The following is a 21170-nucleotide window of genomic DNA, read 5'->3' on the forward strand; positions in this document are numbered from 1 at the left end:
ACACGTGGCCCAAGGTGGCAGGCCCTGCTGGTCGAGGCCTCCAACCTCGAGCTCTCCGCTGTGTCCCATGGTATGCCTGGGTGCCCCAGGAGAGCAGCTCGGGTCGGGGAGCTCCTCAACGGCACGTGCTTCCTGCTCCCTTATATTGGTGCTGGCCCCCGAACGTTTTTAGAAAGTGGTACATGGAACGCATTTAAAAAACACAGGTGGTCCCGAATTTTCTACATCCCGGAGATCTTTGATGTTCTTTCGACTTCAGTCCTTCTCTTTACTTCTTTTGCACACAGCATCACTTAACGCGTGGAGACTGGCCCAGGGCCCCGCCGGGTGGGGTGTGGGGTGCGGGGTGGGGGTCACGGAGGGCCCGTGGGCCGCGCGCAGGGGTTGGGGGCGGTTAGCGCAGGAGGCGGCTCTGAAAGAGGCAGAAGTGAGCTCAGCGGCGGGAACTTCACATAGGCTCGCGACGCCGGGCATCAGTCGCGGGCAGCGAGTTACCGCAGGCTTCTCCGTGCCTGAAGACTGCAGCCCGACGCTGCTCTGCTGCCTCCCCTTCCGGGTTCCGGGTTCCCGCCAGCGCGGACACAGTCCCTGCCGAGCCGACCAATCGGAGAGCGCCCGAAACCGGGGCCGGGCCAATCGGAGACGCGTCCCTTGTCCCCTTGGCGCGCCTGCGTCGCCAGCGTCCGAATCTCCCGCCAATAGCCCTACCCCGCCCGCGAAGGCGCGGCCAATCAGCGTCCGAGGGTCGCGGCGGCCCGGCCGCCTCCAAGGCGGAGGGGGCAACCTTTTTTGAGGGCCTCGCCTCAGTCAACCCGGCGGCGCCCCTTCGCCTCCCGGATGGCAGCACGCGGGGCAGCTGTTTCGCGGCTCCCGTCCCGGCCTGGGCGGCCTGCGGGGCGCGCGCCTCCGAGCGGCTTCCCCCGGCGCGGGCCCGATGGTCTCGACCGGCCCGGCGCGCGCGGGAGTCCGGGGGGCGGGGCGGCGGCCCATAAAGGCTGTTGGGGGCGGGGCGCGCGCAGTCAGTCAGCGTCGCGCGAAGAGGAAGTCGCCGTCGCCGCCGCCAGAGCCGGACCCCCAGGCCCCCACGATCCCGCCCGCCGCGTCGCCATGGCCTGCCGGCTGCGAAGTTCCCCCGGGTGCGGGAGCCGCCGCGACGGCGACGCCAGGTGAGGCCGGGCCGCGCGCGGGGGGCTCCCGGGCTGGAGAGCGGCGGGCGGGGTCCGGGCAGGGGTCCCGGGCCGCCTCGCCCTGACGTGGTGTCTTGTCGCCAGCCCGCCGCCCGCCGCAAGATGGAGCCTCGGACGCAAGCGTACGGCCGACGGGAGGCGCCGGAAGCCCGAGGACGCCGAGGGCCCCTCGAGGCCGCCAGGCCACCGCAGACCCGACAGGTGGGCCCGGCGCGGCCGTCGGGGGCCGGAGCGGGGGGGGTCCCCGCACCTGACCGACTAGGGGGTGCTCGTGGGTCACCAACAACTCTCCACTAGTCGGGGCGCCCTTGGGTCACCACCCCTGACTGGTCCCGGCACCTGCGCACCACAACGTGCCGGCGGGGTGTCTCGGTGATGGCTGTCGACAGAAAGCGGGCTCATCTCAGTCAGCGAGCCCTGCTGTGTTCCGGGGCTGGCGCTGGGGGCCACCACGAACTTCGGGCTTCCCAGCGCAGTCAGTCAGGTTGACCCGTAAAAGAGTCAGCTCGGAAGAGTCGGGTGTCAACAGCAGCGTCCCAGCAGGCGGGCGCCCCTCTTCCCACCCTGACGCTCCCTAGGCGCTTCCCTCTGCCGAGTCTCGGCCGCAGCGTGTGCGTGTTTACACGCTTACTGGGGGGCTTTCTGGCTGAGCAGCGTGTTGGGGAGGTCAGGGGACCGTGTCCCCCTAGACTTCCTTTTTGTTTGCTTACGCCCTGACGCGGGTGGGTCAGCGAGTCAGGTGAGGCGTTTCAGAGACGGGGGCGGCAGGTGAAGGCCTCCGTCGGGTGAGATGGGGGGTCCCTGGGCGAGCGCCCGCCAGGGCCTGTGTGAGCCTGACTAGAGGAGGGCGAAGGGTGCGGGGAGGGGGGGGCAGCGGCCAAGTTCAGGTGAAAGGGGGCGGCGGGGAGTGTGGGCCTCCGGATGGGCTTATAAGGCAGGAGGCCCAGTGCTTGCTGATGGGTTACGGGTGGGTGGGTGCTGGGAGGAGTCAAGGGCGACCAGCTTTTCGGCCTGGAGACCCTCCGTCGCTCGTGGAACCTTTTGCCACCATGAAGAGGACGGGGGTGGGGCAGACTGGTCTGGGGAAGGAGTTGGTGATCAGGCTTAGGACGTTTTTCAGGTGAGTGAAGAGCGGATGTTGCGGAAGTAGCGGGCGGGACCTCACAGGCTGGTCGGGGAGGCACAGATGCTGAATATAGCATATACGTGGCTTTTAGAGATTTGGGATTTGAGATTACCTGGGAAGAGATGTGAGTGGAGGAGAGGCCCTGACAGCCCTAGGGCTAGATGTGAAGGACAGGTAATGGAATGCTGTTTTTGAGATCATGCTCTGAGCCCTTTAGCTGAAGACAAAGTGTCACAGCCTCACAGTGCTTTGCATTCCTTTGTGTCCTGTGGGTACTCCTCTGGCTCACAGCAACCCCGTAGGCCTCCTTGTTCCGGCAGGAATGCTCCTGTCCTAGGCACATTGCCCCTGCTGTTCTGTGCGTGTGCTTTCACTCCCACAACCCCCTGTGGTGCCAGCGGGGAGTGCACGGGGGCGCGTGGTGAGTGGAGCCGCTTACATCTCCAGGGGCGCAAGAACTGGTCCCTGTGGAGGGACGTTAGCTCATTGTGTAAAACAGGCTTTGTTTTCTACTTGACCACTTTTCCCAAAAGTACTCTTGTCCTAAGATAGGGTGAGTCGGTGAATATAATTTGCCTAATCTAAGAAATGAATTTTAGTTTCACGCAAGGTAGTTTGTATCAAGCTATCAAAACATGAGATGGAGTGAAAGGTCGTTTGGAAGCACGTTTTAGAAATTCAGGAATCTGTCACGGCTGGGCAACTTCGACCTGGATCTCTTGACACACCTAGTGAGGATGTTGGCGTCCAGCCCTAGACAAGCCTCCATTTGGTTCTCTTCTGTATCTGCCATACAGTCATTGAGTCATTTTAATTTGCTCATTAATTTGATTTCAGACCCTGCTAACCATATTTAGACTGTGGAAATTTATTTTTAGGGATCCAATTTGAGTTTCTCTGGGTGCAGTAATTATAAGGAGAGAAATGATAATTACATAAAGGGATTATTTTTTTGTTATTGCTGTTGCATTTTCAAAGCGTGCCATTGGGTTTTCAGCTAGAATGTATAAAGTCGCTTATTGATGCAGTCGAAGTTAGTTTCCACTTTTGATATACCAATGATGGCCAGTAGAAAGTTGAGGAGGAAAAGTAAAAATGTAAGTTTACATCTAATCTCTAAGTAACAGACGTAGCAACAGTTCTAACTGCCAGAGTTCTTGGCATCAAGTTCAAATTGCCTGAACTTGACTAAAGATTTCCTTGAGCTCTAGATAGAACTAAGCTTCTAGATTAAATTTAACCCAACTCTAGGGGGCACCTTTACCTGTAGACTAAGTGCTAATGTAGTAAGAACTCTGAAGTACATTTTTATCCCCCCCATTTTAACTATGATGTGATATATCCTGAGCCATTAATTGTGTGCGTCTAGAAGTAAATAGTAACCACATTTATTAGGTGCTGGCCACTCTGCTTAGCTCTAAAAATGTATTAGCTGAAATCTTTTTTAAAATCCTAAAAAAAAAAAACCCTCGTTTTTGGAAATAAAAGTAGTTGTACTAGGTAGGTACACTTTTTGGTGCCAATGATACCTGTTGACTTTGTCTGCCTTTCCCCTGCACTGGCACGTAGGGAGCGCACAGAAGTTGTTTAACAAACAGAGCCCAGGAGGCTTCAGACGAATTGCCTGAACTCGGTGAGCTAGTAAGTTATGGAGCAGAGATTACTCTGGAGCCCGTTTTCTTGGCACTCTCCAAACAACCTCAGAACATTTCCTGATGCACGATTTGAAAGGAAACTGAAAGTTGTGTCATGGTTCAAATGTGCGTTTTCATTTTATTGCAGCTTTACCACTCCCGAAGGCCCTAAGCCCCGTTCTAGATGTTCAGACTGGGCAAGTGCAGTCGAAGAAGATGAAATGAGGACTAGAGTTAACAAAGAAATTGCAAGGTATGCATTTCAGACCAGTTTGAAATGTTACCTCTGGTGTTTTTAATTATATGTTAAATTTGAGGCATATCTTAGAGTGGTGGTTTTTAAAAGTCTGGTGGGCCCCAGACCAGCCACGTCAGCAGCTCCTGGGAACTTGTTAGAAATGCAGGTTTTCAGGCCCCACCCCAGGCCTGCTGGATGGGAAACTGGGTGGGGCCCAGCCCTGGCTTAAGCCCTTCAGCTGAGTCCACTCACTGAAATTTGAGAACTGGTGTCTTGGGGCTGTCCTTCCAGGGTGGCAGTAAGTGGGAGGTGGCGCTGCTAACAGCTCAGAAATGCCAGAGTGCGTGCGGGGACGGGTCCCTGACTTGGGGTCTGTGAACCCCTTGCAGTCGTACCCAGAGCTGTGTATTCAAGTTCAACTCCAAGCCACTTCCTCTTCCTCAGCTCATTGCAGTTCAGATGATGCATCCTTCACCACTGCTCACCCCCCTGGATTACGTTCTCCCTGGTATTTTGGGGCCTTTCTTCCTTTTGATAGATGCCATCCAACCCAGGGAATGAACGTTGAGTTAAAATGTTGTGGCTCGAAATTAATTGAAGTATATTGAACCAAGAGTCTCTTCTTAATTCTGATGAGAAAATATGTCCTCATTGTCAGCAGGGAAGCAGGGCCAGACTGCTTCCTCCCGCTCTGCAGCGGTCGATGGTATTTAGAGCTGCTGTCTTCGGAAAGGCTCGGACACACGTGGGGGTTGGTTGTGACCACTTAATTTCTTTCAGCCATGAGAATGCATGTGTGTGGGTGAGTAGGATGCCTGGGTAGAAGGGTGAACTGGAGCTGACAGACGTGGGCTTCAGTGTTTTGAATGAGTTCTCGTGTTTATATAGATCTTGATTTTTCCCAGCTGTAACGGTAGGCTGTTTGACTGGGTCTATGCAGTTTTTGTGTTCTGCTCACCAGGGTTATAACAATCCTCATCATGTCCTTGTGTATCCGGACCCCCAGTGTCACCCCTTGCTGGGGACTGTCTGCAGCTCTTAAGTGCCGCAGGGAGACCCCTGTTTGTCTTGACCTTCCTGTCGGTGGACCCCTCTTTGTTCCTTTCTGAAAATTGCCCTGCCTTGCAAAGCAGGCCTGATCTTGTCCAGAGCACTGTTTTGGGCCGCTCCCTTTCTGATGGAAAGCTGCTGCTTTTGATAAGACCCAAGTGATGTGAGCTTTTGATGATGGTGGTCTGCCTTACTTCCCACCAGGAAGGGGGGCGGTAAGAATTCAGCTCACTGTATGTCAAGGAGGCTAGCACACACTACACACCAGCGGTCTGAAAATTTGAAAATAGGTTTTAGTCATACCTGAAGCCAGTCTTTTCAACTGGGGTTCCAGAAAGAATGAAATCCTACAGAAAATGATTTCAGGAACTAGTTTCTCAGTTCTCAGGGGGTGGTTCATTATCTCCCGGTATCCAGGCTTTACTGGGATGCCCCAGCAAACTTGGGGAAGGTTGAGAATTTTAGATTTGGAAGGAGGCACCGTGATACGTGACATGTTTTAGACACCTGCATGAGCTTCTAGCTAGAGGCGGTTCACGGTTTCCATTGTTAGATTGCAGTGTGCTTCTTTGGTGACGTACTTTTGCAAAGTTGGGTGTTGGTCATTGCTGTGATAGGAGGGAAATGCCCGGTGAAATCCACAAGGGATGGGGGGACGGGGGAAGGTGTGCAGTCTTTCCAAGAAGGTGAGCAGTGCCCAACAGGCACACGTCTCCTTAATAAGTAATCGTGGTATTAGAAGTAAAAACTTTGTATTTCAACTAAGGTTTATTTTTTTCTAAAGGCTTCAGGGTTAGAGGGATGTAAATTTCTGTGTCGTTTGGGTCTCACTATTTAGCTGGCGGCAGTATTTTTTTTTTTTAGAACCTGGTTGTTTTAAGCACCTTGTATGATCTTGGCACGTAACCTTTATCTTCGCCTCAAAGGTGGTTGAGGGAGGTTGAAAATAAAAGAAGCCACCTACTGTTACTTAATCCACTTACCAGACCACACCCTCAGGGAGGCTTTGTTCCCTGTGGCTCTGTCTTAGCTCTAAAAGCATTGTGTTCATTTCTATACCTTTTTAAAAACAGCAACATTTACTTTGCTCTCAGATATAAAAGGAAGCTCCTCATAAATGACTTTGGAAGAGAGAGAAAATCATCATCAGGAAGGTAAATGCTGTGTAATTATTTCTTTTCTAATTTAATAGACCTGTAGTTTATTAATGAAAAAAAAACTGTGAACATGAGATGCTAAGTGTCTCAATAGCATTTACTGTTTTTCTGTTCTTCACTGATTTGAAATATGTATCTATCGTGTACTAAATTCCCATATATTCAAAGATTCTGGACTGTTGTGGGGTTAATATGGTTTGGAATCCAGAGGGCAAATACTCCCGTTATTGTGTTTAAGCGTTTTCTTATGTAGTGATCTTAATTGTGAGGCTTGTTCTGTTCATTTCATTTTCTTCAGTTCGGATTCGAAGGAGTCTATGTCAGCATTGCCAGCTGACTTAGAGACCGATGAAAGTGTCCTGATGAGGAGACAGAAGCAGATCAACTATGGGAAGAACACCATTGCCTACGATCGCTATATTAAAGAAGTCCCGAGGTAGTCTTGTTTCGCCAGCATGTCCTGGTCAAGTCATGTGGCATTGCCGTCTAAAGAGTTGCTTAGGTGGTAAATCTGATTCTGGGTGTAGTTCACACCTGCTAAGAAGTGTATTATTAATGACTTTCAGGCACTTACATAAATAAAGAAGAATGGGTTGGTGACTGAGAAACGAAGGACGTGAAGATAAAAAGATAACATTTTCATAATTTAGAATGTTAGATGACATTTCATTTCTCAGGACTCATAGCTGTCTTATAAATGTAAGATTACTAAAATACATGATGGGAAAACTAAAGTTCAAGTTACAGATTGTAAAGATTTTATTAGAGAAAGATATGAGTATTGCCCCATTTTGTGTAAGCAGCGTTCCCCCCTCCCGCTATGCACACAAGGATACAAAGGGAGCTTTAGAGAGTATACCAGCTGCTTGGCAGGACTGAAGTGCAGATGTCCTATTCTGGGGCATGGATTGCGAAGGAAAGCAGAGGCAGAGAGATAGTGCTTTTAAGCTCACCTGCAAATGTGGATGGTGTGTGCCAGGATAATCCCTCTCTCCCGGTAGGCACCTTCGACAGCCTGGCATTCATCCCAAAACCCCCAACAAATTCAAGAAGTATAGTCGACGATCGTGGGACCAGCAGATCAAACTCTGGAAGGTGGCTCTGCATTTTTGGGATCCTCCAGCGGAAGAAGGATGTGATTTGCAAGAAATGTACGTCTTTACTGCATTCTCGTTCTCCGTGTCTGCAGTTCGGGTGGTGATCGCAGGTGGCTCTGTCACTGTGTGGCAGGTTATCGTGCATAACGTCTGCCTGTGGTCACCGCTTCGTGTGTGTGTTTTCTCTGCACGAGTGTATAAAGCCGGCTGGGCAGGCTCAGGGAGAGGCCGGAGGGAGGGGTGTGCTTCCTGGGCCGGCTTTACTGTCTGTAGCTCGGCCAGACTGATCTTAGGAAACCTAGAGATATGTGGGGTTTGTTTTTAAGATAAACATTTTAAAAAGCATGTGAATAATTTATGTTGAGCTACAAACGTGAAAGGTCTTGTTTTTTCATCTAAGGAAGGCTTTTATCTTTTTAAACTGTGTCTAGTTGGAAAGGTCTCAGGCCTGAGTTTCTGCCACGTGGTCAGGATGCCGGTTGAGCGCGGAGGTGGAGAGACTGTCTGTGCAGCCTCTCTTCTCAGCTCCCTCGACCTGAGCCTCTCCCTCCCTCAGAGACACATTCATTCAAGCGTTGGAGTTTCTGCTTTGTGCTGGGGAAATTTATTAGAAACTGTCACGTCTGAAATGATGTCTGACGCGTCTTTACCAGTTTGGCCTCACAGACACACGCTGATTTCCCCGGGTCCGGTGTCACTACTGCCCCAGTCCCTCTGTGGGCAGGAAATCGGACGAATGAGTGGTGATGTAGTATGGCTTGTCACGGCGTCTGTCTTCCCCCCAGACTGGGCTTTATTATTGACGCTCCTACTTGGAAGGATGCCTGTGGCTGTGTACAGATAGTTGGCCACGGGCAAGAGTGGGCAGGCGGTTGTGTGCTCCGAGCCGGGTGGACGTGTTTGCCTGCACTGCCTGCTTTACCCCGGCGAGGTGATCGGGCAGAGGGTCAGTCTGGCGCACGGGGAGTCGCTGAAAGCTGGTGGGTCCCTCAGGGAGCAGAGGAGATGCGTGTCAGCGCTCACGGGCAGCGCGGCCGTGGTGGCGTTTGCCTTCTCCTGGCTCTGTTACGCGCTGACTGATGGCGCTTGTTCTGACCGCGCAGACGTCCTGTAGACCTCGGGGAGATGGAGACGGAATCTGCGGAGAGCAGCTCTGAGTCCCAGACGAGCTCTCAGGATAACTTCGTAAGTACCTTTCCTTGGTTTTATCTCTCCGCGTGAGTGTTACAGGTCAATTGTTGACAACATATGCCCCTCTGAAAACTGAAGTTTAAGCTGAAATTTGATTCTGATGCTTATGAAAAAGGGGCTCCTTACCCCTTTCTCTGACTTTATTGAAATGTCAGACTTGATGGAGTTCGTAGGTAGTGGCCTTATTTTAGATTTTGGGCTCAATCTAACTAATGAGTACCACCATTTTCATTTAAAAGTAAAAGGCCTTTTCTTCTCTGGTTCACAGGCTTTGTCACTATTGTTAATTTTAGACTGTATAGTTTGTCCTGGTGAATTGCTAGTATAGGAATCATCTGCTAGTTGTTATAAGTGGAGGAATGCTTTGGGCCTAGGGGTTTCCCCACATTTGCCAATTTTAAAAAATTACATGTTTTTGGAAGAAAAAACCTCCAAAGATGAAAAGCGATGTACAGAATTGCCTCATCTCTAATTCTCTAGTTACTGGTTGGGTGCACGTTCTTCCAGACTTCTCTGCACGTATACAAGCCAAATACACAGCAGCAGTTTACAGTAAAAGGATCCCTTTGTTATTTTAAAGGAGACGGCCCCAATATTTACATGTGGAAATATTCTGCACATTAGGTAAAAAAAATAGGTTAAAAACTAGAACTCATAAATGTTTGTTTGAAAAACTCCTGCTTTATATAAGATCAACCTATACTGTATTTGAACAGGTCAGGAGCATATAAAATAAAAGTGCGTAGTTGCCTTTTCCTGCCTGCCTTCCATCTGTGTCACCCTGATAAGCCTGGGACGTGTCCTTCCAGTCTTGGGGACCATCTGCATCCCACTTACTCTTTGTGACTATTCGAGGTGTTAGAAGTAACACAGGGAGTCCCCTGGAGGTCCGGTGGTCAGGACTCAGCGCTTCCACTGCAGGGGGCTCGGGTTCAATCCCTGATCGGGGAACTAAGACCCTGCAAGCCGCATGGCCAAAAAAAAAAAAAAAAAAGGTAACACAAATGTCCAAAAGAGAGGAATGACAAAATTACATTCATAAGGAATACAGCTACTACAGATTGTTTTTGAAGACTAATAACGTGGAAAATGGTCAAGATAAAGAAAAACAGGATACTTAACCATAGGATGATCCCAGTTTTGTGGATATTTATACACAGGCAGGACTAAAACCCATGACGATCTCAGCGGGTGGCATCCTTGGTTTGGATTAAGAGTAACCGTTGTCCCAGCTCAAGAAGCCGATTCTGAATGTGCCGCTCGTGGTCACAGAAGTTAGGGGGCGGTGACTGCACGGGCGCGGGGCGGGGGTCGGGGACCAGGCCCTGGAGATCAGAGGCAGGGGTCCTGGCGGGAGGTCCCGGGGCACCGAGGAGAGGTGGGAGCCGGCGGGGCGTTTGCGGGACAGGAGAGAAGGCTGGGTGGCGAGGCGGAGGCACCGGGGGCAGCGCGTTCGCCGCTGAGCACGGCCACTACCACAGCATCGCTGTTGTGCTCGCGAAACGCAGCCATGGTAAAGCACGGCTGCCTCGTAACCAGGCTGCGCTCAGGTTTCCTGGTTGTCCCGGTAATGTCCTTGTCACAGGTCTTTTTTTCTCTTTTTTGGCCCAGAATTTAATCAAGGATTACACGTTTAATTGCCGTGTCTCTTAAATTTCCTTTAGTTCAGAATAGTCTTCCTGCTTTTCCCCCACGGCGTTGACCTCTTTGGAAGGGTTCAGGCCCGTTTTTACGAAGCAGGGTGTTCCTCAGTTGGAGTCGTCATACTGTCCCCTCGAGGATTAGATTCAGCTGGCACGCTTTGGCCCCCGTTTTGGGGGTGAGGTGGGGCGGTCCTCAGCCCAGCGCCAGTGCTGCGTGCTCGGCCGTGTGACGTGATTCTGCTTCACGAGCCACGGTGGCGCGTCCCGTCCACACGGTGGCTCCTGTTAGGCTTGAGCGGCTGCGGCTCAGGGCCCTTAAAGGTCACTTGGTCACTAATGGGGCGGGGGCGGGGGCGGGGGGTGGGAGTTTGACAGATGCGGCTGAAGTGAAGCTTGGCAGTATCTGCTGGATGCTCTCCCGGGCCTGTCCTGCGTTCCTGGGGGGCGCTCAGCCCCCGGAGGGGGAGCCGCCCTGCTCAGCGCCTCCGGCAGCAAGTTCAGTGTGCCCGAGGGACCGGCTGTGACCGTGCTTCTGTCTTCTAGGACATGTACTGTGGCACCCCTACCAAAGTTAGACACGTGGACTGCCAGGCCGAGAACGAGTTTGACTTGGAAGCCTGTTTAACTGAACCCTTGAAAGACTTCTCGGCCATGAGCTAACCGGTGCCACCTGGAGGCCCCTGGGAGCAGCGCTGCCTCCCCCGGCGGGGTGGCCTACCAAGCATGCGTCCTGCCTTTGTAACTGGGGGTTTCTGTTCATAGTGTACAGTCTCTTGGTGAATTGATGTTCTTGCCTTATTTTCTTAAGAAACGTTAATTTTATGTATAGGGAGTGTACTTTGCATGTTTTAAATTGTAAATGGAACTAAATCCGAGGAAAATTGAACTCGAAGCAATCTTGCAACAATCTGAATTGCTTAATCTCTGCATCCTTGAAGTTAACCTGACAAGTGTACCATAACTGGTTTTCCACAAGTATTTTAGGCATTAATTGCTACTTGTCAGATGGCTGGTTTGGGTTTAAGCATATGTTCACGGGGCTTTCTTTACTGGTATCTGGCCAAGTGTTCTCATAATCAGATACCTTTAATATCTTTATGGAAAGGGTTAGGGTTTGGGCTGTTTGTCAGTATGTCAAGATGGGTTTTTTTCCTCATACAGAGCACTGAATAGTCAGATATTAAATTGAGCTGGTAGGTTAATGGGGTTTATGTAAGTTATACAGTCTTAATTTGGTACTTGTAAATAGCACTTAGTAGCCCTTTTACCTATACTACTCCAAGAGTTAAGACAGCAGAAGGATTTAGAAAGAACATTTTTTTTATAGTCAGTTAATTTACCGTGTAAAATTGCTGTAAATGATAACGTGTACAGATTTTCTGTTCAAATATTCAATTGTAAACTTCTTGTTAAGACTGTTACGTTTCTATTGCTTTTGTATGGAATGACATTGCAAAAATAAAAAGGACCTTCTTTAACTGACTTACTACGTTGCCAGATAGGCTGCCTGCTGTGGGGATTCCTGCCCTTAGCTTGTGCCCAGGGAAGGTGGCACGCAGTGGGGGGAGAGTCGTGCCCGGGCTTGTGGTCCTGCACCGCCCCGCCCGGCGAGGAGCACCGCATTTTGATAGGTTTGCAGCTCTGGCCTGGGGTCTTGGTCGGGCTGGAGCCGGGTCCAGACCTGGTGTCAGCGGTGGGCCCGGTGTGTGCTTTCCCTGGACCCAGGCTTTCCTGGTTGAAGGGAGTGTGTGCCCACAGACTTACTAGGAAGCCAGGGGCCTCGGTTTGCTGCTTGGTCGGCAGCTGGGGTGACAGGGCCTTTCCCTGTGTCCCGAGACAGACCAGGGCCGGGCAGTCCACACCAGAGCCGAGGGCCCGCCTGAGGGGCTGCCCCACCCACAGCGGCGCGCGTAACCCCTGGCAGCTCTGCTTGCAGCTGTGGCCACGTGCCCCGTGGACACCCCCCTGGAAGTGATGCTGAGCTCCCTTTAAGCAAGGGGTGGGCATCGGTCACTTCGTTCAAGGTGCTTTGAAAGGCCAGAAGGCCTTCCTGTTGGCTTCACACATGCGTTGAGCTCGTAGTGTGTCAGACAGCCTTGTGGATGTTGGGACACACAGGAGACAGGGTGCCCCGAAGTCTGCACTCACGCTCTTGGGGACAGAAGATGGTAAATATGGTGTCAGGTTACAGGGTAGGAGGGCAGCGAAGCAGGGCAGGGGGCGGTTGGGAGATGCCCTATTAGGTGGTGTGTGAGCAGAGATGTGCTGCCGGGGTGGGGCGGGGGCGTTCACCCCAGAGGGCAGCAAGTGCAAAGGCCCTGGGGTAGGAATATGGTGTACGGAACCCCAGCAGTGCTCAGACATGGGGGAGGCTTGGCAGCTGACATGGGCTGGAGCCTGTTTGAGCAAGACAAGAGCTGTTGGGTGGGGGACAGGGGACGCCTCAGGGCCTGGAGGAGGCTTCCCAGGATGGGTGAGAACACTGGGAACCGAAGCAAAGTGGACCCCTGCTGCGTGGTGACCGCTGGCAGCCCTGTTGCGCACAGGGTGGTGGAAAGCACTGACCTATGGGCTGGATGGGCCAGTAGGGTTTCTAGGCAGACCCTCGGAGCTGCCTCTGGCTTCCCATGGCTCGTTCGGAGAGGCGAGAACGCGGAGGGAAGGGCTGTTTAATTGGGGGGGGCACCCTTTGTGGTCTCAGTTATGCCCACCTTCCTGGGTGGCAAACAAGGTGAACATGAAGAAACGGCTTCAGAGCAAAGATCAAACCCAGAGGATGGCGGGGGAGACGGGTCTGCAGTGAAGCTGAGGCCGTGGCTGTCAAATGCTTGGTTAGGACCTCGGAAGGTCGAGAGCCTTTGCATCAGACAACAGGACGTCTAAGAAGCTTATGTCCCCCAGGAGCCCAAGGCAGAGAAGGGCTTATTTTGAGGAGACCTGTGCGTGTGGCTCTTGTGTAATGAATCGAGCCGCAGTAAGAGTCACAGGAGACTCAAAAAGCTTTTGAAAGAATCATATTGGCAGAAACACTGCCAGCTTGGACTGAAATGGACGGGCAGTATAGAATGAAAAGAGGCCTTTGGAGCCTCAAGATTCTGGTGTCAGGAAGCAGGTCGAAGAAATTACACAGCTGCAAACACAGGCTGCGTTTCACGGAAAAGGGAGCGTAATTCAGAGGTGGATCCCAGAGGCGTGGAGAGTCACCGATGCAGCAGGACTGAGACCTGGGCGGAGAGCAGCCACGCCAGTGGTCCTGCCCAGCCCTCCCCCCTGCACCCCCCGCCCCTACAGGAGCGACTGAAGCAGTTCCCCCAGGCTTGGTCCATCGTATGTCGGGGTGTGTGTGGCAGGTCCTGGGGACAGAGTGCACGTAAGTCGTCTCTCTTCAGACTGAGAGGACCTTCACCCCAGGAGCTGTGTTTCAGGGACTCCTCCATCAGAGCCTATTCCTGTGATGGGATCGGGACTTTGGGCTGGTGCTGATGCAGAATGAGACTTGGGGGCCCCGGGAAGATTGTAGATCATTTGTGGCCAGAGCGTGGATTGCGGTGGCCCTAAGTAGTGGGCAAGGAGGCTGGGCTGGCTGGAGCAGGGAGTGACGGGTGCAGTCTGGGGTGGGGAGTGGGCAGCCAGGGCTCTTGAGCAGGGGTCATGATAGCTGACTCAGGTTCTAGAAGAATCACCCCGGCTACTGGCTTTTGCTTCACATCTACATTCTTAGAATGCTCTTAAGCACCAAGGAAATCAATCTTCAGACTTTCGTTCTTGCTCTTCAGTGCTGTTAACATAAGCTGGTACTTCCGTGTGAGTGTAACAAGGAGCCGATCGGCGGGGACTGAGGGGTCTTTATTCTTGACGCTTGTACGTTGAACCCAGAGGTGTCAGAACTCAATTACGCTTGTCCAGCATGATTAATTCTGCACAGTTCCAGGCCGATTGTGATCTCGTCCCCAGTGGAGGTTCGTTTTCCTGTCTCCTGAGTACAGACGTGGTCAGCTTATCAGGGTTGCCGTCCTCCATCCCCGACTCGCTTGCTTCCTGTGCTGTGAAGTCGTCCTCTCCTGCTGGCCCGCCGGGATCCTGACATCAGGTTGCTGGTCCCTCCGCCTCTGAGAGGAGGATGGTGACAGATCCTCCCAGGTGAGTCAGCAGCCCACCTGAACCAAAAGGCTGCTCTTCCACCCATGTGGGTGGCTCTTCCGGCTAGCGGAGGGGTTACAGGAGCGTGGTTGCCCGTGTGGGCAAACTCGAAAAGCCGCTCAGGCAGAGTCATGTGACACTACTTGACAAACCGGAAGTACCTTGCAGTTAATGTGTCTTCTTGGAACCTGGGTCGGGGGGAGGGGGGACGTGTGCCTTTTTGATCGTCAGTCTGTATATTTTCTGTTTAAGCATCTTGAGGGGAGACTTCCCTGGCGGTCCAGTGGTTAAGACTCAGTGCTTCCACTGCAGGCGGCTCGGGTTCGATCCCTGATTGGAGAACTAAGATCCTGCATGCCACGCAGCGCGACCAAAAAAAAAAGAGTCTTGAGGGTTTTTTGTTTTGGAGTATTGTTGCTCTGTTGTCATTGTTTGCTTTGTAATGTGCAGGCTTTAATGGGATCAAAGCCACTTTGTAAAACTCACATTTCGAAGATGCACGTGAAGTTTTCCGGAAAAATGCTCCCTCAGTGTAGGGTGGAAGAAACAAAGGCTCTGACGCTGGCACTGAGGCTCCGTGACTGACCTTCCAAAAGGCACCGACTGGGTACAGTGTAGCCAGAGCCTGTCGCTTGGCACATCGCGGGCGCATTCAACGTGTGGCATATGGGATGCAGCCCTGCCCTGCGGTGCCAACTCTGCCTCTTCCAGCTGTGTGACGGGGCCTTCATGTCCCCGTGGATAAGACCTGGGTAGTAGCAGCTACCTCCTAGGCTGGCTCTGAGGATTAGAGGAGAGAATGAATGCCGCGAGCTAATGATGCTGGGCGACGGCAGCAGTCGAGGTTGCCGAAGGCCCCATTTAAGGCGCCGAGAAAACCCACACGTCCATTAACTCCTTCACTGACGGGAGGGCAGGGATGGGCCTCAGGCACTTAGGAAGCAGGCGCCCACTACACGGGCACCGAAGCTGCTTCCCGGAGGCCGAGAGATGGTCACTCTGCCCAGGGAGGGGCCCTGGAGCCAGTCCAGTGCTGGCCGCTCCCCTGCGTGAACGCCAAGCCACGCGAGGGGCATGTGGCGTGTGCGATCTTGAGCGGCTTTCCAGGTGTGGTGGCCGGCCATCGGTGCACTTGCTGTGCTCCTTAGGAAGAAGGCAGAGGAACCCCCTTCCCTTCCCTGGGCGGGAGCGCCAAGTGGGGCGTTGGCCACTGCTGCAGGCAGGCGGTGGGAGCCGTGTTAGTTACCTGCTGCTGTGGAACAAGTCACCCCAAACTTGGGGCTTATGCGACGGTACTTATCATCCCCCAGCTTCCACGGCTCGGTCGGGTCCTCACATTCAAGGGGCTGCAGTCAAGGCGTCAGCCGGGGGGCACTTCCCTGGTGGTCCAGTGGTTAAGTCTGCACGCTCCCAGTGCAGGGGGCCCGGCTTCGATCCCTGGTCAGGGGACTAGATCCCACCTGCCACAACTAAAGATCCTGCGTGCCACATAGAAGACCCGGCGCAGCCAAGTAAATAAATAAAATATTAAAAGAAAGAAAGGCATCGGCTGGGGCTGGGGTGTCATCTGAAGGCTCGACCAGGGAGGAGCCATGTCCACTGCTGTGGTCAGCGTGTGCCCCATGGGCCAGAGGTCGCCCTCACTCCTTGCCAGGTGGGCTCGCTTCACCAGAGCAAATGAGAGCGCCAGCAGACATGGCATGGTGGGGGTCCCGTCTTGGGCTATGGGGCAGAACCAAGTCACCTGCCAGCTCACCCTCAATGAGAGGGGCCATTGGAGCTATCTGGGAACATGCCGTGAGAGGCCCTGCTGGGCAGCTGGACGTCTGCCGGCACCTCAATCTCCTGTTACATGAAAGTTAACTTAAAACGGACTGCAGACTTAAGTGTAAAGTGCAAAAGTATAACACTTGTAGAAAACTGGGATCTAGGGCGAGGCAGTGCTTAGACTGGACACCAAAAGCATGCTTCATAAAAGGGAAAATGGTTAAACAAGACCTCATCACAATTAAAGACTTGCTCTGGGCAAGGCCCTGCTGAGAGGGCGGAAGGGCAAGTGGTGGACTCGGGGGACGTATCTGACAGGGGTTTGCCTGGGATAAAGGAGAACTCCCCAAAGTCACAGTGAAAAGCAGTCCAGCTAGAGGAGGAGCAGGGGGCATGAGGAGGGAGGCAAGTCACCGGAGAGGACACACAGGGGCAGAGGATGTGTGAGAAGGTGTCCAACGAGACTGATCGGTAGGGAAACGCAGCTGAGAACCAGCCACCAGTGCTGACGTCAGCGCGGGGACACAGCGGGGGCTGGTGAGCACCGGGGCGGGGGAGATGGTGCAGCCCCTCTGGAAGGTACTCGGACAGTTACCACCCGAGCCGGTAACTGTGCTCCTGGGCATTTATCCCAGAACTGAAATGCATGTTCACTAGAAACCTGGGTGTGCATGTTCCTAACGGTCGAGTGTGTAACAGCCCCAGACGAGAACAATCCAGATGTCCTTCTACAGGCAGTGGCCAAACAAACCCCGGTCCACCCACAGTGTGGACGGGCGCTCACTGGTTATGACGGTGCACTGGAGTTTTGCAAGACTTTATCCTGGGGGAAATTATCATTCGTGACAATTCTCCTGGAATACAAAAGAGGCAAAATTACATATTGAAAGGGCACAACCATGTTCCTGGATATTGGAGCATTTGAGCCGCCCCAGCCTTGCCCAGCACCACCTGTAGTTTGGCCAAAGTTACCGGAGCTGAGTCTGACTGAGGCCCTGGGTCTGGCTGCCGGTTGGCAGGAAACCCAGAGGAAGGAGCCGGCGCTGGGCTTTGCCCACAGGCCGCAGCATCCACGTGCAGACCGTGGACCACTCCAGGGATGGCCCAGTGGTCCCGGCTCTTCAACTGGGTGGAAAGGAAGAGAAAGGGATGGAGGATCTGGGATCAGAGATGCCAAAGGGACTCCAAGTAGGGAAACAGGCAGGACTGAGCTCCCGTGGGGTCTGGGCACTGCCCCCAGGGCCCGTCAGCTGCTTCTAAAGTCAAGGAAATGAGCATTTCTGGTCCAGCTGGGGGAGGGTGTGCCTCGGGCCCTGATGAGCCCCCTGGGGAGGCTGCCTAAGTCCTGATTTCTCTCTTTTTTAAGCAGCGTTGTTGAGAATGGTTCACATACCGTGCAATTCACAAAGTGCACAATTCAGTGGCTTTTAGGGCCACAGAGTTGCGTGTTCATCACCACAGTCAACGTTTCATATCCACAAAGAACCCTGCACCCCTCAGCTGTTCCCCGTCCCCAGCCCTAGACAGCCAGTAACCCCCTTTCTTGTCTCTGTACGTCTATCTTACCTCGTGTTGTTCCTCGAAGTCCACTCCTGACTCGGGGCTGGGCTGTCCCACCTCCGCCCCCAGCGCCCAGCCCTGGCCCGTGGTCTCTGCCTGGACCTCCTCAGAGCCCCCATCCTGGCCTCCTGCCGCCCTAGCCCCACGACCGGCTCCACCCCTGCCCTCTGGCCCCTGGTCGTGAGGCCCCGTTCTCACCATCAGCTGCTCCTCTGGGGCTTCCCGACAGCCCAACCAGGGGGCAGCTCCCCCGCCCCCCAGAGACACTCAGCCACCCCACCCAGCCTCCTCGCAGTGGCCCTGCTGGCTTGCCCTTCTCCCGACGCGAAGCCCGGAGCCACCTCGGGGCCTGGGCACCGACAGACCCCTCTGGAAGGCCCGCAGTGCAGCTCCCCAACACTGGGTGTCGGCCCCGTGCCACAAGGAGAGCTCAGGCGTGGAGTGGGGCAGGCTGGGCTGACCCCAGGAAGCCTCAGGTCGGTTATGGATTTAGATGTAAAAAATAAAAAAGATATCAGAAGGTGATTTTTGAAAATTTTACATAAACTTTGGGATACAGGTCGGAGACCCTCCAAAACAAGGTAGGAGAAATAGAAGCCAAAAAAGAAGAAGGAAGCAGGAAAGAAAAATGAAAACGAAAAAAGTCACAGCTCTTGTTTACTACGTAAATATTAAAAATAAATGTGGGGGCTTCCCTGGTGGCGCAGTGGTTTAGAATCTGCCTGCTAATGCAGGGGACACGGGTTCGAGCCCTGGTCTGGGAAGATCCCACGTGCCACGGAGCAACTAGGCCTGTGAGCCACAACTACTGAGCCTGTGCGTCTGGAGCCTGTGCTCCGCAACAAGAGAGGCCGCGATAGTGAGAGGCCCCTGCTTGCCACAACTAGAGAAAGCCCTCGCACAGAAACGAAGACCCAACACAGCCAAAAATAAATAAATAAATTAATTAAATATATCCCATAGGCTTTAAAAAAAAAAAAAAAAGATAAAGTCTCTTTAAAAAATGAATGAATGGTGTGAGGCACTGTAGAAAAGCTAAAGTTGAACAACAGAAAAAGTGGTGACCCAGGCGGGCGAGTGAGGGTCGGGGTCTCAGGAGCCCACACTTGGACCTACATTTGCACACTTGTGTTCGCCTGCAAGTGGGCAAACGTCTTGAGACACCAAGCTGCCCCTCGGGGCGTCGGGGAGGCCTGGACGGACTCACACGTGTCTCCTGGGGCGTTCACTTACAGGGGGCACGATCCTCACAATCAGAAAACTTAACACCACGGGCCTCATGAAAAGTGTCCCAGTGATTTACCGGATAGAAAATTTCTTTCTGGGCCAGGTTCTGATCCAGGATGGCACGTCATCTCCTTCTACCTGGGCTGGAAGCCCTGACTTTGTCTTTCCAGCGTTTGAAGGGTATAGGTGAGCAGTTTGGCGGGAAGTCCTGAGTGTGTTTGTGATTAGGTCCAGAAAGGGGATCTTCCTGTAGGAACACCTGCTGGGGGTGTCCCTTCCTGCGCACTCGCCAGGAGGCACGTGACGTCACACCACCCGCTAGCCACAAAACTGTGACCACCTGCGTCCGCTCCCAGGTAAAGTCACTGCAGGCCTCTCTGCAGGCACAGGTGTCTTTGGGGAGATGCTTGGAAATTGTGTAAACATCCTGTCTGCCCATCTTCGTTAGCATCTGTATTAGTTTTACCAGTATTTTTACCCTATTGGTTTTAGCATCTGTATTAGTCAGGTTTCTTCAGAGAAAGAGAATCAATAGGATATATATATAATGATATTTGTCCTTTTTCATAATATATATATATATATATCATACAGTATTTGTCCTTTTCTGACTGGCTTATTTCACTTAGCATTACACCCTCAAGGTTCATCCATATTTAGCAGGTGTCAGAATGTCCTTCCTTTTCAGGGTTGAATAATATTCCATTATGTGGATGGACCACAGTTTATTATCTATTCATCCCTCCGTGGACACTTGGTTATTTCCATACCTGGCTGTTGTGAATAGTGCTGCTACGAACATGGGTGTACAAATATCTCTTCAAGACCCAATTTGCAGTTCTTTTGGGTTTATATCCAGAAGTGGAATTGCTGGACCATATGGTAGTTCCATTTTTAATTTTTTTTTTTTTTTTTGGTTGCACCGGGTCTTAGTTGTGGCCGGTGGGCTCCTTAGTTGCGGCTCACGGGCTCCTTAGTTACGGCATGCATGTGGGATCTAATTCCTTGACCAGGGATCGAACCTGTGTCCCCTGCATTGGAAGGCGGATTCTTAACCACTGCGCCACCAGGGAAGTCCCTCCATTTTTAATTCTTTGAGGAACTTCCCTACTGTTTTTCATAGCTGCCTTTTAATTTTTTAAACAGTGTGTTTGAAGAGCAAACATTTAAAATTTTGATCAAGTTCAATTTATCAATTTTTAAAAATGTATGGCTTGTGCTTTTTGTGTATTTTAAAATATTTTTGTGTTACTGACTTCTAGTTTAATTCTGTGGTCAGAGGAGGAGCCCTGGTGTGGCACCAGCCCAGGCGCTGTCCCCAGAGAGGTGGGAAAGGGCTGAGCACCTGGGAGGTGGGGGGCTGCCAGACCCACATGCATGTACGTCAGGAGGGTCCCTCCCTGGTGCCCTCTGCCCCTGCAGGTGCCTAGCCTCGGCCCTTCTGTCTGGCATCTTTTTCACTCACTGGCTCAGCATCATTGCATCACGGCCGTTGGCTCTGTGGGGTCTGCGGTCAGAAGCTGACTTTGAAATCCCACCTCTGCAGTTTCCCAGGTCAAGTAAGCTCCTGGGCCTCCCGGCCTCAGTTTTCTCATCTGTGAAATGGGATGAAGACACTAGCTCGCAGGGTAGTTTTGAGGACTCAGGGAGCCGGGAAACCTAACGTGCTCAGAGGAGGGCCTGGCGCCCGGGCGTTACTGAGCCTCACCTGTGGGCCCTGGCACCGAGCAGGAGGGCGAGACCGGAGGGGCTGCGGCCAGCAGGGCCATCACGCCCGGGGTCAGAGGGACGAACACACAAGCCAGAGCATTCGGACCAGTGCCCGGGGCGTGATGCCTTCCTGGGGAGCAGGAGGCAGCTCGGTCCTCATCGCTCTGCACACAGGCAGCAAGAGCTCACCCAGGGGCTGGCCTGGAGAGCTGGAGGCGGGGACGCCCCGCTGGTGACAGGACGGGGGCTTAGGAAGGGCGGCCAGCCAGGCTCGGGGAGTGCGGGCCCGCTCCTCCTGGCCGGGGCTGCTCCCGACATTCAGATCGGGATGGGGGTGGCACCTACCTCCATCGCATCTCCTGGGCTCCTGGATGTGCCCCATAACGGAGGATGAAGTGCTGTGCAGGCCAGGGGGCTCCCCCAAACCTCAAGAACCCCTTTTA

General features: G+C 53.1%; 1 protein-coding gene across 2 annotated transcripts; it reads left to right on the top strand.

Annotated features, from left to right (window-relative positions):
• Positions 1–329: 329 nt before the first annotated feature.
• LOC118895379 (stem-loop binding protein) lies at positions 330–11806 on the top strand. 2 transcript variants are annotated; one of them, XM_036852302.1, is made up of 8 exons: positions 947–1166; positions 1272–1388; positions 4096–4200; positions 6330–6389; positions 6691–6828; positions 7394–7543; positions 8593–8674; positions 10867–11806. In XM_036852302.1, the coding sequence occupies exons 1-8, from the start codon at positions 1108–1110 to the stop codon at positions 10981–10983; spliced, it is 828 nt and encodes a 275-aa protein (XP_036708197.1). In that variant the 5' UTR covers positions 947–1107; the 3' UTR covers positions 10984–11806. The 2 variants fall into 2 exon arrangements, with proteins under 2 accessions (XP_036708198.1, XP_036708197.1); XM_036852303.1 differs by lacking the exons at positions 6330–6389; positions 6691–6828; positions 7394–7543; positions 8593–8674; positions 10867–11806 and adding an exon at positions 4844–6308 and having other exon boundaries at positions 330–1166.
• The last annotated feature ends 9364 nt before the right edge of the window (positions 11807–21170 follow it).

The sequence above is a fragment of the Balaenoptera musculus genome, chromosome 5 (assembly GCF_009873245.2).
Source record: "Balaenoptera musculus isolate JJ_BM4_2016_0621 chromosome 5, mBalMus1.pri.v3, whole genome shotgun sequence".
Taxonomy (NCBI): domain Eukaryota; kingdom Metazoa; phylum Chordata; class Mammalia; order Artiodactyla; family Balaenopteridae; genus Balaenoptera; species Balaenoptera musculus.

Coding starts and splice junctions, on each gene's coding strand:
- LOC118895379 (XM_036852302.1), top strand. CDS start 1,108: ATGGCCTGCCGGCTGCGAAGTTCCCCCGGGTGCGGGAGCCGCCGCGAC. Junction 6,829..7,393: donor TATATTAAAGAAGTCCCGAG/GTAGTCTTGTTT, acceptor CTCTCCCGGTAG/GCACCTTCGACAGCCTGGCA. Junction 8,675..10,866: donor CGAGCTCTCAGGATAACTTC/GTAAGTACCTTT, acceptor TCTGTCTTCTAG/GACATGTACTGTGGCACCCC.